Below are 18271 nucleotides of genomic sequence, written 5' to 3'. Positions count from 1 at the left end.
TCAATTTAATCTCAGTGGGGCCTGTTTACTAGTGTGTGTTGATAAGCATTAATGCATGTTACCGTTACCATCCTTTACTATTTACTAACAGTGTGTGTTAATAAGCATTAATGCACGTTACCATCCTTTAGTAAATAGGCCCCTATCTTTTTCCTCCGAATTAGCAAGCGCAACTATAGCCGGCTGACTTTGAGGCAAATTTTCAACCACAAACTAGCCAGCTCATCAGCTATTTTGCATTTGAAAATTGTCTTTAAGTTGGCCAGTTATAAAACAGACGGCTATTTGATCAGCTTACTGAAAATCTACTCCCTTCCCTGTTGTGTAGCCCCTGGGGTGGGATGGAAAGGCTGAGGAGCGGGTGAAGGCGGCTGCGGACTCCGAGCGCTTGCTGTATAGCAGATGCTCAGAATGTATTCTAACTTTATTTCTAAGGATGTATCACCCTCTAGTGCCCTTGGCGAGATCAGCCATCATCTTGTACCGAGGAAAGCCTTCTCTCTAAGGGACCAGTGCCTCCTTGTAAGCGCCACGCGCTCTGTTCCTGAACTTCTATTGCTCTTCCTAGCTTTGCCCATCCTTGGTTTTCTTTCAGATAGTTTTGATATTGTTGTTGAAATCAGAGGTAGGGTTGATAATTCCTTCTGCCTCTTCTTCTCTTTGCTTGCTTTGTAAAGATGAGTTGTTTTTTTTGGTTTTTTTTTTAATTAATTCCAAGACTCAAGAAAATGAAATCCACATCTACATTAGGTAGCCTGAAGATCAGCAAGTGCCTCTCAAGTGAGGGGACGCGGAACAACTGGTTTAAATAAAGCCAGAGTTGACTAAAATAAAAATGGCCACCAACCCGCTGCATCCTCTTCCTCTTGACCTGGGCTCCCACCAGCTTCTGGAGAAGCGTCACTGGACTGGTCGCTGCTTCTTGCAGCAGGTAAAACGTGAAAATGTCAAAACTAACAGTCTTGCCCGGTATGTTACATGACCTCTCTTGATTCTACAGTACCAGGTCATATCCTGATATATGGTTCCACATGAATTCTTGATTGCATGAGGGTCACAGTATTATTGAGTCAATGACATGGTGTGTATTCAATATTTACTATACTAATTTATTATACTGATCAGGTATTTGTGTGTTTAGGCGCTATATATAAATATATAGATAGAAAGATGGATATATATATATACATACACACACATACACAAATTTATAGGAGGTTCATATTCAAAAGCCATTTAGACGGATAATGTAATAGTTACCCATCTAAATGGCATACCCGGATATACTCAGCCTTTATCCAGCTAAATTCTTGCCAGCTAATAAGATAGGAGGCTAGAATGGCACACTGCAGCACTTCGTTTTTATACTCCACAGAGAACTACAAGATCTGCAAGTAATGGGACTCTACCTATACCTTCCCCTAAATCAGCAAACCTAAACGCTGTAAGACAAAGAGCCATATCAATCGCAGGTCCACAGTTATGGAATTCACTTCCGCAAGAGCTAAGAATGGAGCCAAATATCAGAACATTCAGGAAGGGCATTAAAACCTGGCTCTTTCAACAAGCTTTCACTTAACTTCTGGCGATACACTTAATTCCTCAATTGTCATGCCCATAACTTACTTAACCATTTTACAGGACCAATAAGAATTTTAGATAGTTTTTAATTGTATTTTATGATACTGAATTGTATTTTATATGTTGAATTTTTTTTTATTGTATTTAATGTTCATTGTGATTAGTTTTACTGAATTGTATATCTTATTTATTGTAAACCGGTGTGATGTATCCTATGAACGTTGGTATATAAAAACAAACAAATAAATAATTATAATTTAGCCAGATAAGTTAGAAGCAGTCCAGGGGCGTAACTGGGAGGAGTTGAGTTAACCGGCTACTTTAACCATCTAACTCCGATATTCAGAGTCAGCCAGATGATTTAGTCGGCTAAAGGGCTCATTCACTAAGCATTTTTCCCAAAGACACAAAATGGGAGAAAAGTCTTAATGAATCTGGCCCTAAGTCTGGTCAAATCAAAGTGCTGTCCTAAAGTTGGCCGGCTAACTAATTAAGATAGCCAGCTGTATTCAGTAGTGTGGCTGCACTGTTGAATTTACCTCCAAAGTTAGCCAGATAAGTGTATCTGGCTAACTTTGCTATCCGGACTGTGTCTGAATATAGACCGTATAGATCTTTATTAGTTAAAATATTTGTAGACCACCTGCCTGATTGAACGTGATCGCCCTGAGCAGCGTACAATAAAACCCCAACTTGGCAATAACAAATAAACAACACAAACAACTGCAAAATAAGTAATAAATGTAAAACAAGAAAGCCCCCAACAAGCTCCTCGAACCCCAATCATTCACTAAGAGATGAAAATGAGCAGAAGAGAATTGCATGGCCTTTCGGAAAAAGGCGAAGGCATTTTATTTCCCGCCGGCGTTTTGTGCAGTCTGAACTGGAGGGGTGGTTGGCAGCAGTTTAGCTTGGGATACTGGCGTATTGGTCTGGTTCTATTCGTATTGAGCCGAGCTATTGCTTTATATTTTTGTAATGTGTATGTTGTTTTTTTTGTTTGCTTTTCACTGTAATTCGCCAAGGGCACGCTTTTTAGGAGCAGAGGAAAATAAATGTTTTAAGGAAATAACGCTATTATCCTTGTCCTGGAGGTCAGATTATTGAATTCGGATTTAAATACAAAAGGGGCGATTTGTTTCCAAGACGAGGAGCAAAACTAGTCTCGCTTTCCAATTAATTTTACATGTCGGAATTTGCAGCAACTCAGCCTGAGAAGAATTCAGCTCCCTGCTGGGAGCACACCAGTGCAATTTCTCTTATAGGCAGGGGGGACCCACTACTTTTCAAACCCTTAGAAGCCAAGGCTAAAATCTTGAATCGCACATGGCTTGTTATTGGCAGCAGCCGTTGCCACACAGGCTGTGCTGGCACCCTCTGGGGGGCAGCCTTCCATCATTTGAGCTGCCCACGTCTTGCACCACCTGTAAATCGGCACATTAGCTGCAAAGGAATCCAATGGGAAGGCCGTTGCCATTGTCCAGATGGACACACACACAGAGGTCTGTAGTCAGCACCATTTGTCCCGCTTAGTCCAGGCTTTATCGGGACAAATGGCACCGTTTCACCATCCAGGTGCACTCACGCCCAGCTAAAACGTTAGCCGGATTAAGTCAGGGGCGGGGCAGGTGCATTCCTGGGCGGAGCCAGCTTCTGGCTCAATAAGCCACATCAATGCCAATGGCAGTCCTAAAGTTAGCCAGATTTACTTATCCGGCTAACCTAGAAATAGCTGTGGATGTTCAGCGGCACAGGCTACGACTATCCATGCCTATGTCCCGATACCCGCCCTACAAGTGACTGAACCTATATCAAACTAAATCCATTCACAGCAATGCCTAGCTCCATCTGGCTATTTAAAACTCCGCCTCTGCATCCAATACATGTTCTAGAATCCCCTCTCCCAGCATACCATGTACTGCGGCCACAGCTGGTGCAACACATGTTCTAGAATCCCCTCTCCCAGCATACCATGTACTGCGGCCACAGCTGGTGCAATTCTGCTACTCATATACCTGTTGCACCAGTCTCCTGAAATGTTATTCATATACCACCTTGGATAAAAGTTTATGTGCTGGACCAGTCTACTGCAGTGTTGCTACTTCTCTACCTTCTGTACAACCACCTGGGGTGAACGTTTACTTTCAAAAAGGCGGATAATACACAATAATAATCAAGCCACAGTAATATAAATAGCCAGGACGAGATATCCCCCAGCTCTCAGGCCAGAGTCCCAGGGGTCCCTGATTAATGCACGCGATCGCAGCCCGGGCTGAAGGCTGGTTTCCTTTCCACGGTCAGGCAGACACGCCAGCTTCCAGCGTTTCCTCTCTGAGCTGCGAGTTTAATTTTAAGGCGCAGAAGTCCCGTGCTTTGCCGTTCAGTCCGATGTCACGGAGAGCCCGGTGAGGAGGGGGGGGGGGGGGGGGCTCCGCTGCGGTGGGAGGCAGAAAAAGAGAGAGGACGTTAAAAAAAAAAAAAAAAAGTCAAACGGAATAAAATGCTTTGGGTTTCTTTTCTCCTGGTCCACATGGGAGGTAAGCATCTCTTATTCTAAAATATTTTCACGGTTCGATTCCCCGCAGGCTGCGGCCTCTTCGGTTGCGCCGTGGTAAGAATTTGCCGGACGAGGTCGGGCAGGAGCATCGGAGACCAGACAGGTCCCTGGCTGATTCTTACATCAGTCCAAGAAAAGTTATCAGAAGCTGCAAAGAATCCAGAATCCGGGTCCGATGCGGCTACAGGAACACATGGGACCGGCGTTGCATGCTTATCAAGAAATCTCTGAGCACCCGGCTGAAGGCATCAGCTTCGGCCAAGCACAGCCTGAGCTTCTGCTCCATTTGCTCTGGGCAGTAATTAAGTGCATAAAGAATAATTCTGCCTGCTGAATAATGAATGTTGAATAAATCCCTGGAGGCCTGAATGCAGAATAAGAGAGCAGTAACTTTAATTGTGGCCACACCACTAATTTTTACAAATCTTTTTTTCCTGGGTCCCTTCTTCAGCTGTCCATGCTGTATTCATGCTTTACGTATATCAGTGTGACACCTGCACGGGGCTCTGATGACGATCTGATCTTCAGCTGTCTGTGCTGTATTCATGCTTTATGTATATCAGTGTGACGCCTGCACGGGGCTCTGATGACGATCTGATCGTCAGCTGTCTGTGCTGTATTCATGCTTTATGTATATCAGTGTGACGCCTGCACGGGGCTCTGATGACGATCTGATCTTCAGCTGTCTGTGCTGTATTCATGCTTTATGTATATCAGTGTGACACCTGCACGGGGCTCTGATGACGATCTGATCGTCAGCTGTCTGTGCTGTATTCATGCTTTATGTATATCAGTGTGACGCCTGCACGGGGCTCTGATGACGATCTGATCGTCAGCTGTCTGTGCTGTATTCATGCTTTATGTATATCAGTGTGACACCTGCACGGGGCTCTGATGACGATCTGATCTTCAGCTGTCCATGCTGTATTCGTGCTTTATGTATATCAGTGTGACGCCTGCACGGGGCTCTGATGACGATCTGATCATCAGCTGTCTGTGCTGTATTCGTGCTTTATGTATATCAGCGTGACGCCTGCACGGGGCTCTGATGACGATCTGATCTTCAGCTGTCTGTGCTGTATTCGTGCTTTATGTATATCAGCGTAACACCTGCATGGAGCTCTGATGACGATCTGATCTTCAGCTGTCTGTGCTGTATTCATGCTTTATGTATATCAGTGTGACGCCTGCACGGGGCTCTGATGACGATCTGATCGTCAGCTGTCTGTGCTGTATTCGTGCTTTATGTATATCAGTGTGACACCTGCACGGGGCTCTGATGACGATCTGCTCTTCAGCTGTCTGTGTTGTATTCATGCTTTATGTATATCAGCGTGACACCTGCATGGAGCTCTGATGACGATCTGATCTTCAGCTGTCTGTGCTGTATTCGTGCTTTATGTATATCAGTGTGACACCTGCACGGGGCTCTGATGACGATCTGATCTTCAGCTGTCTGTGCTGTATTCGTGCTTTATGTATATCAGCGTAACACCTGCATGGAGCTCTGATGACGATCTGATCTTCAGCTGTCTGTGCTGTATTCGTGCTTTACGTATATCAGTGACACGCCTGCACGGGGTTCTGATGAAAATCTGCTCTTCAGCTGTCTGTGCTGTATTCATGCTTTATGTATATCAGTGTGACGCCTGCACGGGACTCTGATGAAAATCTGCTCTTCAGCTGTCTGTGCTGTATTCATGCTTTATGTATATCAGCGTGACACCTGCATGGAGCTCTGATGACGATCTGATCTTCAGCTGTCTGTGCTGTATTCGTGCTTTATGTATATCAGTGTGACACCTGCACGGGGCTCTGATGACGATCTGATCTTCAGCTGTCTGTGCTGTATTCATGCTTTATGTATATCAGCGTAACACCTGCATGGAGCTCTGATGACGATCTGATCTTCAGCTGTCTGTGCTGTATTCGTGCTTTACGTATATCAGTGACACGCCTGCACGGGGTTCTGATGAAAATCTGCTCTTCAGCTGTCTGTGCTGTATTCGTGCTTTACGTATATCAGTGTGATGCCTGCATGGGGCTCTGATGAAAATCCATTTTTAGCTGTCCATGCTGTATTCATGCTTTATGTATATCAGTGTGACGCCTGCACGGGGCTCTGATGAAAATCTGCTCTTCAGCTGTCTGTGCTGTATTCATGCTTTATGTATATCAGTGTGACGCCTGCACGGGGCTCTGATGACGATCTGATCTTCAGCTGTCTGTGCTGTATTCATGCTTTATGTATATCAGTGTACACCTGCATGGAGCTCTGATGACGATCTGATCTTCAGCTGTCTGTGCTGTATTCGTGCTTTACGTATATCAGTGACACGCCTGCACGGGGTTCTGATGAAAATCTGCTCTTCAGCTGTCTGTGCTGTATTCGTGCTTTACGTATATCAGTGTGATGCCTGCATGGGGCTCTGATGAAAATCCATTTTTAGCTGTCCATGCTGTATTCATGCTTTACGTATATCAGTGATATGCCTGCACGGGGCTCTGATGAAGATCTGCTCTTCAGCTGTCAGTGCTGTATTCGTGCTTTACGTATAATCAGTGTGACACCTGCATGGGGCTCTGAAGATTTGCTTTTTAGCTGTCAGTGCTGTGTTCATGATTTATCTGTCTCAGTTTGACGCCTGCATGGAGCTCTGATGAGGAGCAGAACAGCAGTGCCCTCCCTCCTCTACCTTACCTATGCCACCCAATTTTACTTAACACATTATGTTTGAATGGAGATTGGCTCACTTGAAAAATACATCCAAAGCCAAGAAAACCAATGCTGACCCCCCCCAAAAAATTGTGAATTCTGACCCAGAAAACCAAGTCTAAAATCCTCAAACTTGGGCAGCCTTCCAGAAGCAACCTGTGGGATGGGCCAGTCTATCCTTAATCAAATCCTCCCGTGACGTCACGGCATCGGTTCCGGCTGACCTGTGACAAGAGCACAGACAAGTCTCAAGTGAACATAAAGTTCATTACAGGGGTAAAAAAAAAAAAAAAAAGTGAAGACTTCCCCTGTTCAAAACAGCTTGAGGAAACCATTCAGCTGCTGCCAAACCTTTGATCCTCAGGTCTGGTCATTCTGACCCTTTGTGGTCGTTTTCCTGGAGCGAGCATTACCAGAATCAATTAAACCTGTGTTTGTATTGCATGAATACATGGAAACGGTCCCCTGCTGATGGAGGGGATAGGAAAAGCGGACTCCTGACATAAATCATAGCGTGATGGTTAGTGCTGTACTGAACGTCTTGGGTTGGCTGTTTTGTTGCAGTGTTTCCTCCAGCAAGAATCTCCCTCCCAATGGAAACTTCGGTTTCTGGAGAATCCAAGGGCCTGCGCGCCGTAGCAGTAGAGGGAGTGCTGAGAATTGACAGATTTATGGGGATCCTACCAGCCTCGCGCCTTCTCTGGAACTGATGGATTGGGGGTGAAGGGAGCGCCCAAGGAAGCCTCCATGAAAGTGAATGGTCAGGAAAGGGCAGCACATTTCTGGCCCTCGGGCTGGAGGGAATCTTCTAAAGGGGTGAATGAAGGAGGAGGCGGCCAACATGCCATCTTGGTTTTGACTTCATCATGGTGCGGTCATCTTGCCACTCATCCTAACCCCTGGACTTGCAGTCCAATGCTCTGACGCGGGCCAGACCAGGCCTCTCAATTCACAGAAGCCACCGAGCAGACCTGTACGTAGTTGTGTTCGCTAGTCCTAACCTTACACATGCTTGTATCTAATAATAAACACTCGCCCTGTGCACAAGGATAGAGCACACAGAGCAGTGGTCAGAGGCAAGGGATAGTTAAAAAAAAACCCAAAAAAACCAACATTGAGAAGTGGGTGTGAAGTAAACGAGGAAGCTTATCCCACTGACTTTTCAGCTGTCCCTCAGAACAAATCTGTTAAATGGATTATAGATCTATTTTAATTCTATCTCACTCCATATTCTGCCCAAATGTTATATTTTGTTACCTCCCATTATTGTACATATTGTATATACTTGCAAATCTTGCTTATAATAATTTAACGCTATACTCCCCTTTATATCTCCCCCCCCCTCAATTACTTTCTTGTTAACATATTATTTTTGTTCTATGTTATATTTGTTCGATGTAAAGCGCCACCCCAGGCGCCTGTTTTGCGTTACACTGTGAACCGATGTGATATCATTGATGAATGTCGGTATATAAAAAACTTTAATAAATAAATAAATAAAATAGTGATGGACCTCTAATATCAATGCTAGTATATACTAGATTCAGAGGGGTGGATTTTGAAAGGGTGAACCTCTCTAACTTCAGGACATAGGCAGCTAGATTGGCCTCTTTGAAAATCTATCGCTGCTCCAAATTCTGGCCAGTCCCAAGGGTCCCAGGGGAGAGATTAAGTGGTTAGCTGTAAATTTTAAAGCTAGCTGGCTAAATCAGCCAGCTGCTCCTGGGCGTAGGGATAAACTGGCATAAATCTTAGCAGATAAAACATCTTTGGCTATCTTGGCCACTCAGTTGCGGGGTGAATACCCACCCCCCAGGGTCTTGCAGCCCTCATCTCCAACCCAAAGAGCTGCAAACAAATTTCATATCTTCTTAAAGTCGTATTTATTCAAATGGCTGTTGACCCTCACGACTAGATTGCTTGCAGTGCTTTGTGCAACAGGCCTGGCCCTCCACAAGCCACAGATAATGCATCACTCCACCACTCAATAAATATAAGGATGCAAAGCATATATGATCATGTCACACCATAGACAAACTACTCTGGTTACCAGGCCCCTACTCAGCCAATTTCAAAACCTTGGGCGCTGTCCTTCAAGACTCGAAGCGCAGCTGGACCTCTCTATGTGACCAAAAGGCTCTCCTACTACTTTCCCTCAGGACCACTAAGATCATCACTGGGTACCCGCAGGACAACTCCGTCAACAAAAGGAGATCAAAAGCACGGACACCCGCGGAGGATCCTTCTCGGGAGCGGCACCCACCCTACAGAACTCCCTCCCAGAGGGGCTCCGGACAAACGCACGGGCCATTCCCGTTTCAGGAAACTCGTGAACGCCTGGCCCTTCAGCGCCGAACCGTAATCGCCTCCACCCTCAAAAGCAGAAAAGCAGGGGGGAGCTTAGCCTTACACATACACCGCTTTAAACTGAGTGCAATAAACTGACAAATAACATTTCTGAGCAGCAGAACACGCCGCTCCTACCTTCCTGCCTCTGAGAAGATGCACACATATATATGTATTTTAGACCTAGGCGTTACTGTTGATTGCAAACCCAGAAGTATATTTAAGGGTAGGCATTTTTATTATTTTCAGATTTGTATAAGTGAATTAGTTAATGATGATTTGCCTCTAGTTGTGTCCTTACCATGCCAGTTCAGACTGTCCTGTGCATCTTAGAGTGGTAGCGGTTACAATACGATGATTGCATGCTAACATCTTGATATGTTTGTCCCTCACCTTGGATGAATTTCTTATTCAAAAAGACAGGTAATAAATCCATGGAAGGCATTAAAAACTAATCAGAGGGGTCATTAAATGGGGGCTGCACTTATTCATCCCATATCTCTGCGCTCGCTTTCAGGGCCGTTCAGTAACATCTTCATGGCCTGGGATTCCCAGGCTTACACTCTGATGGATTTTAACACAGTAACATAGTAGACGGTGGCAGATAAGGACCGCCTGGGTCCATCCCATTCTGCCTGGCTGCTTACACTTATGCTGCTCAAGCAAAGGATATTTCCAGGCTTGACCACCTGCAGGAGATTGTTCCTGCCATTTTCTTGCTATGCTCTTCCGCCAGTCCGGGTAGAACGAGATAAGCGTCCAAGTTCCCCCACTCAGCCTCGCTTAAGCATGTCCTTCTACCCATCCTCTTAGCCTTACCCCTGCCCTCTGTAATTTCTCTCGTTCCATGCGTGAAGTTCTTCCAGCAGAAGAGCACAAACGTTATGATATATTCACTCTTTGATATCGCTCTGCTGACACTGCCTCTAAGGTTTGCCATTGGTGTTGGTGAAATTTTGATGGAGAGAGTGGAGGGGGAAGAGGGAACTTTTCACCTTCGTGGAGCTTGTCTAGGAACATTCCCCTTCTGCCTGGCCTTGGGGGGGATTTGCAGTGTGGGATGAATGAGAAGGGTGCTGGGACAACCAATTACTGAGCTGGACTAGATTCTAACTGTATCCTTATGCCAACTCCAGATGTCTGACTGTCCTGGGACAGGAGTTGTTCATTATGGAATGGGTCTCCTCAAGGTCCTCACGTGTTCCTTCTTGTGGAAGTAATTTCTGTAACAAGAACATCTGTCTTCATTTTTACAAGATGTTCCTTTATGACGATCCCCTGAGGTGGTATTTCAGGATGAACAGCAGGAATGTTACGTGGCAAAACAGAGGCCCAAAATAAAATAAAATTAAAAAACAATTAAAGCATGCACTGTAAAAGGAAAGTAATTACAAACATACAATGAAATGTTGGAGAGGTGGGTATCTCAGTTTTAGTTACCGAAATAGGTCAGGAAATGCACCCTCGCTACAAACAGACATTGCTGTGGCAACATTCTATTCTTGTGCCATGCCAAAGTGTGAGAAACTGCCTATCCCTTCCAGGATAGAGCTGCCAACTCAGCCCAGGTTTACTAAACAGGCTGATCAAATCTTGGCTTTCCTCCATTACCTGTCTGGACTTGCAGTTCTGATTATTTAAGAGGAATCAATGGGATAATCAGAATTATAAATCCATACAAGCAATGTGGCAAACCCAGGACTATATCAGTCTGTTTGGCTGATCTGGAGTGAGTTATAAGAATATGCATTAGTTTAAAAAGAATAGGTAATCTTATCCGAAATGGTTCATTTTCATTTCAATTTGTTTTACCCAAAACGAATGCATGATTTCAATGAAAACCCACCAAATTTTTAGGTGTTGTCTCTTAGTGTGTGCATTTAGCAAACAGCACACACTATTGGCTGAGAAATATTTTTGTAAGTGCAGCCCTGCCACCAAGCTTGGACCAGGACCTATTTGACTAGGCTGAGCCAAGCTCAGCCAGGGCCTCCCTAGAACCCACTGACCACCCTCCCATTCCCCACCAAAATGTTAGGGCCTGGACCTACCTGGCTGGGCTGAGCCAAACCCAGCCAGGGCCTCCCTGGATCCCTCTGATTCCCTCCCATCCCCTAGAGGTCAGCTGGGTCTGGATATATTTGTACAGCCATACAAAATAATGCACTAGCCAGCCATGGGACTCACACCATTTTAGAAGTATCTATTAGCCTATTCTTGCATTTGGTCCTTCCCTTGACTCCCTAGACTTTTCCCCAAGCAGACGCCCTCCAGAAGCCTTTTCTATCCTCACCTCCTGTGAACTGTCATCTAGTCCGTTTTGAACCTTAATCTTTCTTCCTCTTTCTATTTCCTCCAAGGTTTTCTCCTTTCTTCAGTCTACTCCTGCATACAGATTTCTCTGCTTGCCTCCTGGGGTCCTCTTCTTGTACCCCTTCCAGAGTATCCTGTGACTGGATTTTTAGTGTAGGGATGCCCTTGGCTACTTTCGCTACCCCACTCCCCTATGAAATTTAAACTGCTTGATGTGGCTCTTCCATTAACCTGAGTGTCCTCTGTAGTCTCCCCACAAATGCCTTCATTCTCACTGTCTCCTGGAGTCTTTGCATCTTTTTCTCTAACCTCTTCTGCCAGTCACATTTTTATCCCTTACTTCCTCCAAATGCCGAGCTCCATATCTATTTCCAGGTGGGACTTCACTCTTGACCAGCCTTGTATAATCTGTATCTGGGCCTTCAGACCAGTTTCCTCATTTTCTTCTTGATACAGGTCAGTATGTCGAGGGTCATGACCGGTCCTTTCGCTAGCTTTTCGGACCCTTCTCCAAGTTCCCTTTCAGCTTGCTTGCTTGCTTTCAGATTCCTGCAGCCTGTTCTCCAACTGGTGCATCCAGCGGCCCATGTTTAATTTCTGATGGGTCTCCTCCTGCCACTGAGTCTCTAATATCCTGACTTCCTGCCCCTGCTTAATTATCTCCCACTGGGCCTCAGCCGAATCCATCGTGGGCACTTGCAGCTCCCTTGCTAGCTTACTGGCTCATCATTCAGGTTCTGATCACATTTATTTGCTTTCTTGAAACTTGTTTTGGCATTCCTGCAGCTCACCTTACAACTTCCTTCCCTGCACTTGGGCCTTCTCGCCTTCCAATTGCTGGATCCCGAGCCCATCTTTGCCCTCTGATGGCTTTCTTCTTGCAGTTGGGCCTCCAACATCCGTATCTCCTGAATCTGTTCCGTTGTCTCCCTCTGTGTTTGGGGCAGTATAGAAATGAGCCCAAGTACCTTCTCTACTCACTGGCCGGACTTCTTATCAAGATCCACCCAAGCCTGCTCACACACCCTTGCAGACTTGCTTCTGCCTTCCCCTGCTGCATGCCCAAGATCTCTTTAGCCTGCTATAATGTTTACGGCTTCCCAGCCAGCTCTCTGTTCATACTTTCGATCCCCTCTGGATGCACCAGTTGGAGAACAGGCTGCAGGAATCTGAGAGAGCAAGCAAGCAAGCTGAAAGGGAACTTGGAGAAGGGTCTGAAAATTGTTCAGAGTAGTTAAATCACAAGCAGATTGTGATAAATTGCAGGAAGACCTTGTGAGGCTGGAAAATTGGGCATCTAAATGGCAGATGAAATTTAATGTGGACAAGTGCAAGGTGATGCATATAGGGAAAAATAACCCATGCTATAGTTGCACAATGTTAGGTTCCATATTAGGTGCTACTACCCAAGAAAGAGATCTAGGCGTCATAGTGGATAAAACATTGAAATTGTCGGTTCAGTGTGCTGCAGCAGTCAAAAAAGCAAACAGAATGTTGGGAATTATTAGAAAGGGAATGGTGAATAAAACGGAAAATGTCATAATGCCTCTGTATCGCTCCATGGTGAGACTGCACCTTGAATACTGTGTACAATTCTGGTCGCCGCATCTCAAAAAAGATATAGTTGCGATGGAGAAGGTACAGAGAAGGGCTACCAAAATGATAAAGAAAATGGAAGAGCTCCCCTATGAGGAAAGACTAAAGAGGTTAGGACTTTTCAGCTTGGAGAAGAGACGGCTGAGTGGGGATATGATAGAGGTGTTTAAAATCATGAGAGGTCTAGAACAGGTAGATGTGAATCGGTTATTTACTCTTCGGATAATAGAAAGACTAGAGGGCACTCCATGAAGTTAGCAAGTAGCACATTTAAAACTAATCGGAGAAAGTTCTTTTTCACTCAACGCACAATTAAACTCTGGAATTTATTGCCAGAGGATGTGGTTAGTGCAGTTAGTGTAGCTGTGTTTAAAAAAGGATTGGATAAGTTCTTGGACGAGAAGTCCATTACCTGCTATTAATTAAGTTGACATATAATAACCACCGCTATTATTAGCAACGGTAACATGGAATAAACTTAGTTTTTGGGTACTTGCCAGGTTCTTATGGCCTGGATTGGCCACTGTTGGAAACTGGATGGACCCTTGGTCTGACACAGTATGGCATGTTCTTATGTTCTTACTAGGGGGGGTGCATTTGTTTTCACCTCAGCTGAGGTTAGGACTGGGTCCAGGGAGGTGGGTGGGGAGGTTGCTGTTAAGGTTGCAGGTAGGTGGCACAGTGCTTGTGGTTTCAATATCGTTGGGGTAGGGGGTCATCCTCGGGGCACAAGAACCCCTTCTTTGTTGTAAATTTTGGAGGTTTTGGGGGGAGGGGAGTTTGGGAAGGATAGGGTGCTGGCCTGCAGCTAATTTAAAATAATGTGGGGGATCACTTCTCGGCCTTTTGGCTAAGATCAAGTGTAAAATAATGTGGGGATGAGGTGTTGAGGGATTGGGCCTGAAGACCCGCAAGGTATGTTTCTTAAATTGTGCTTAATTAGCTATATTCTGAAAACAGTTATGTATCAAGTTATTCAGGTATTCTTAGCCAAATAACTTTAGAACTTCCCTAGGACTGAGGCAATCCTAGAGTTATCCAGTTAATTTAGCCAGATAATGCTGAATATTGCTAAGTTATCGCCGCCCTGGAGCACTCCTGGCCCGCCCTTGAGTTATCCAACTTACTGTATGTCCAGCTAAATCCTGAACTTAGCCAGACCAATGCTTTCAATATAGACCCATCCCAATGTCTTGCTTTGTTCTGTCTTTCTAGCTGTGCGTCCCGCAGAGGATCTGCAAGCCCCCATGCAACTGAAGGGGATTTTGGGAGGATCGGTAGTTTTCCAGCCTGAGATACCAGAGGACTCTCAGGTGATAACAGTCACCTGGACCCACATGGCAACAAGTAAGATCATAGCAGTGATCAGATCAAATGAGGATATCACTGTAAGGGATGACCGCTACCAAGGAAGGGTGGAAACTGCAGGCCAGAGCTACGCCTTACGGATGAATGGATTGAAAATGGACGACAGCGGTTTTTACAGAGCCACAATATATTCAAACCTGGCAACGATGCAGAGGAATTACAAACTTCAAGTGCTCCGTAAGTTATAAATTACAGTTGGGACTTATGGACTGCACCAGCAGAGATAAAGCAGGGGGTGGAGGGTGCAGATAATTAGATAGGATAAAAGTATTGGGCTTGTATTATGTCAGCTAAGACATTAGATTGAACTTTCCGCATGAGAGGGTGGTTGAGCACTGGAACAAGTTGCCAAGGGATGGGTTAGGCGCAGTGGATCATGCTCTGGGGGGGCCTAGCATGGACTAGATCAGTGGTTCTTAGTCCAGTCTTTGGGGCACACCCAGCCAGTCGGGTGTCCACAGTGAGTTTTGTATGACATATGTTGGCATGCAATGGAGGCAGAGCATGCAAATCTCTCATGCATATTCATTGTGGAGATCCTGAAAACTCGACTGGCTGGGTGTGGCCTGAGGACTGGGTTGAAGACCTCTTGAGGCATCTTCCACCTCTGTCTTTCTACAATTCTACCTACAGATCAGTTTTGCTGGTCAGCTTAATATTCCCAAGGAGGCAACCTCTGAGTTGTTAGCAGATTCTAACAGCCGTACTGGCAAGGGCATCGCCTTTACATTATAAGAGACAGTAAGAATTCTCATCTTCCCACTGGGCTGCAGAAGGGTCTGCCAGTTACTGATATCCCCCAGCAGAGCTTTGATCCAAACAAAAGAACAAAAAAAAAATCATATTATAATATGGTAAGACAACCTAGCTGGTGAACTAAGAGACATGTTCTTTGAGTCTTACTTTTGCTATTTCTCTTTTATTCAGAGAGAGTACCAGATCCAGACCCGAAGGTCACCCAAGTGGGAGGTTCGGGTAAGAACTGCAGAGTGATGCTGAACTATGCTGTGAAAGAGGCAGGAGAAGGGGGTTGTCTATGTCCGGAGCGCGGAACGCTTTAATCAGTAAAGCCCGTGCAGAGCCCAAACTCCAGCTTGGCTTTAGTGCCAATTCCAGGTTCACTTACATCTGCAAGGCGAAGAACCCTGTCAGCGAGGGGGGAGCTAAGAATCTCAGACCTTTAAACTACTGTAAAATGGATTCAACATAGTTGGTACTACAAACATAGAAATATGATGGCAGAAAAAGACCAGATGGCCCACCTAGTCTGCCCATCCTCACCAACTGCTCTACGATCCCCACCACTCCCTCAGAGATCCCTTGCATTTATCCCAGGTGTTCTTGAATTCCCACAATGTGAAATCCTGTTACTATTACAGCCCCTCAGTAACCTCTCCTTGAGATGGGCATCCTCCAAGGTCGCACTCATAGAAATCTCATAAACTTCTCCTTCACATACACTGAATTCAGCTGCACTGCTATGAATTTCTTTGACCCTACTAGAGACCCTTCCTTGGTTACCAACAAGACTTGCACAGGGCTGAACTTTCTTCCCTATGTGAGCAAAATTTTCCCACTGCCCAAAATAGTAGAGTGTGAGTGTGTGTGTGTGAGAGAGTGTGTGTGTGTGTGTGTGTAAAACCTGATGGCCTTTCCACTACAAAAAAGTGAGAACTGCTCCAGCCGGCAGACTTGCTGCCTCGCAAAAAAAAACCTCCTGCAATCTTCCAGAACAAATGCTTCCAAGAAAGCTGCTCCAAAGAAATTCCCCAGGCTCCCCGCTAGAAATCACAAAGTCACGAAAACTCATCCACACTACACGTTGTACATACAGCGGCACCTTAGTGGGGACTTGGAGTCCCCTACACATAGCTGGGTCTTCCGGATGCAGACAGTAAGAGGGGATACCTTCTTATCCTCTTCCTCTCCAAGATGGCTGCCATAGCTGTTCCCTCATTGACAGTGCAGTTCTCTGGTATCCGATAAATTCATCAAGCTCAGGTGGCCCCAAAGTACCCACTATGCTCCGGTTGTGATCTGCATCGTTTCTGCATTTTTGTATTAAATTTAAACTTTTTTTTTTTTGGTGACAGGAAGAGGAAACATCCAGGGAGGAATTCTAACTCACATCGTGGTGGGGCTTCTGTTCTCCTGGCTGACATTGCCAAAATAAGAGGAGGGATGAATGGAAGGAGCAACTGTTTTATTCCCAAAGGCCGTGCGCTTCCGATCCGGGATGATGTCCTCAGCACGCCCATGGAATCAAATCCGGGAAAGCGCCATAAATATTTTCTTCTACTGCTGTTTTGTGTTCTATACTTTGGTTATTTGTCGGGTCCTGAGTGCACGATTTATTTTATTTAAATTCTTTTTAATATACCGATGCTGAAGACCAGGTCTTATCGTACCGGTTTACAATAAACTAGGGGGTAAACCAGTTAACAATGAAAGCAAAAAAGTTACATTATAACAGGGAATGTGGAACTAGGCTGTTGGAAAAAAGGAAAGGTTAAACAATTTCTAACTGGAGAGCAAAGCATATAAGCATAGAGTAAGTGCTTACAAGGTAAGAGTTATATACAATTTACACTATGTATACGATTAGGAAAGTTATATGAAAGTGCAGTTAGCCGAAAAACAGTTCCTTCGAGTTGCGGGAGGGGTACACAGCTGTGGGGTATGTGACTGTGTGGGTGACCCTGAAGCTTCTTCAAGGGTATGCTTGGGCGAACAGCCAAGTTTTTAATTTTTTTCTGAAAGTGATACCCCAAAGTGATAAGTCTACCCCAAAGAGTTTACAATTTAGGGGGCCAATGCAATAAGATGCGCGTTAAAACGGGCAATCATATTGAGCACCCATTTTCCTAACACGCGCACAGCCACCTCTCCTGGGCGCCTGATGCATTATTAAAACGAGCTGCTGCATTAAAAAAATTGCATGGCCCTAGAGCTCAAATGCAGGAGACGTGGCAGCCCCCAAGATTTTATGGGTGCAGTGCTATTCAGCCCTCTGTAGTTCTGGGGTCAGCAGGAGACTGGTTTTATTTTAGTCTGTGTTTTATTATGAATGTTGTGATATAACCCGGTCTGAATGTTTTATGGGATGGGTAAATTATCAAATTAAGCAAAAACATAAATAAATTGGTACATCATTCAGCTCAGCTATACCCACAACCTTCGCCCTGCTGCAGGCTTCATACCAAAATCAGAGCGAAGGTGCAATGGACCGAATTGTTTCAGATCCCACAAGAAAAGTTTCCATCAGCCTCTGCTGTTCCTGGTGTGGAACCCATTATTTGATTAGATATCATCTTGTAAATCAGCTGTTGCCATGAGCCCTTGACCCACGGAATTACTTAACGCCAACCCTGGAGCTGACCTTAAGTTTGCTGCATTAGGACGTATGCGTTGAGCACGGGGGGGGGGGGGGGGGGGGGGGAGAGGGATTTTCTGCATCGGGGGTAATAGCTAATATAGCCTCAGCTACATGGAATTTACATGTGATGAGCGCCATCAGCTAAGCAGTTGTTTGGGCGTGCGTTTTGGACACGCTAATCCCCTTACTGCATCAGGTGATACTTCCAACCGCAGGTAGACCTGTGTAGTAGGCTGGACACACTTTATTGCATCGGCCTGTAAGTGGGCATCAGGAGCAACAGGTGATAAAGTGACTTGCCCAAAGTCACTAGGAATGTCAGTGAATCGTCAGTGAAACGATGTCATTTGACTTGTAAGGGACCTCCAAAGGGCGTCTCCAGGCAGGATCCACGTTACCGTTACCATCCGATCAGATG

At 45.2% G+C, this 18271-nt stretch overlaps 1 protein-coding gene across 2 annotated transcripts; it reads left to right on the top strand.

The window, feature by feature from the left end:
- Nucleotides 1–3880: 3880 nt before the first annotated feature.
- LOC115078022 (SLAM family member 5-like) lies at nt 3881–17895 on the top strand. Of its 2 annotated transcripts, none has more exons than XM_029580592.1 (4): nt 3881–3986; nt 14325–14654; nt 15405–15452; nt 16571–16658. In XM_029580592.1, exons 2-4 carry the CDS (start codon nt 14357–14359, stop codon nt 16648–16650), a joined length of 426 nt encoding a protein of 141 aa, XP_029436452.1. In that variant the 5' UTR covers nt 3881–3986; nt 14325–14356; the 3' UTR covers nt 16651–16658. The 2 variants fall into 2 exon arrangements, with proteins under 2 accessions (XP_029436452.1, XP_029436451.1); XM_029580591.1 differs by lacking the exon at nt 3881–3986 and adding an exon at nt 4031–4118 and having other exon boundaries at nt 16571–17895.
- The last annotated feature ends 376 nt before the right edge of the window (nt 17896–18271 follow it).

This window comes from Rhinatrema bivittatum, chromosome 16 (assembly GCF_901001135.1).
Source record: "Rhinatrema bivittatum chromosome 16, aRhiBiv1.1, whole genome shotgun sequence".
Taxonomy (NCBI): Eukaryota; Metazoa; Chordata; class Amphibia; order Gymnophiona; family Rhinatrematidae; genus Rhinatrema; species Rhinatrema bivittatum.
Note: the sequence above shows the minus strand (reverse complement) of the source record. Positions and strands in the feature narration are given on the sequence as shown.

Bases quoted from the DNA above. Each gene is read 5' to 3' on its own strand.
- LOC115078022 (XM_029580591.1), top strand. From the start codon at position 4,082: ATGCTTTGGGTTTCTTTTCTCCTGGTCCACATGGGAG. The intron at 14,655-15,404 runs GTAAGTTATAAA...TCTTTTATTCAG, and splicing joins TTACAAACTTCAAGTGCTCC to AGAGAGTACCAGATCCAGAC. The intron at 15,453-16,570 runs GTAAGAACTGCA...TTTTGGTGACAG, and splicing joins CACCCAAGTGGGAGGTTCGG to GAAGAGGAAACATCCAGGGA.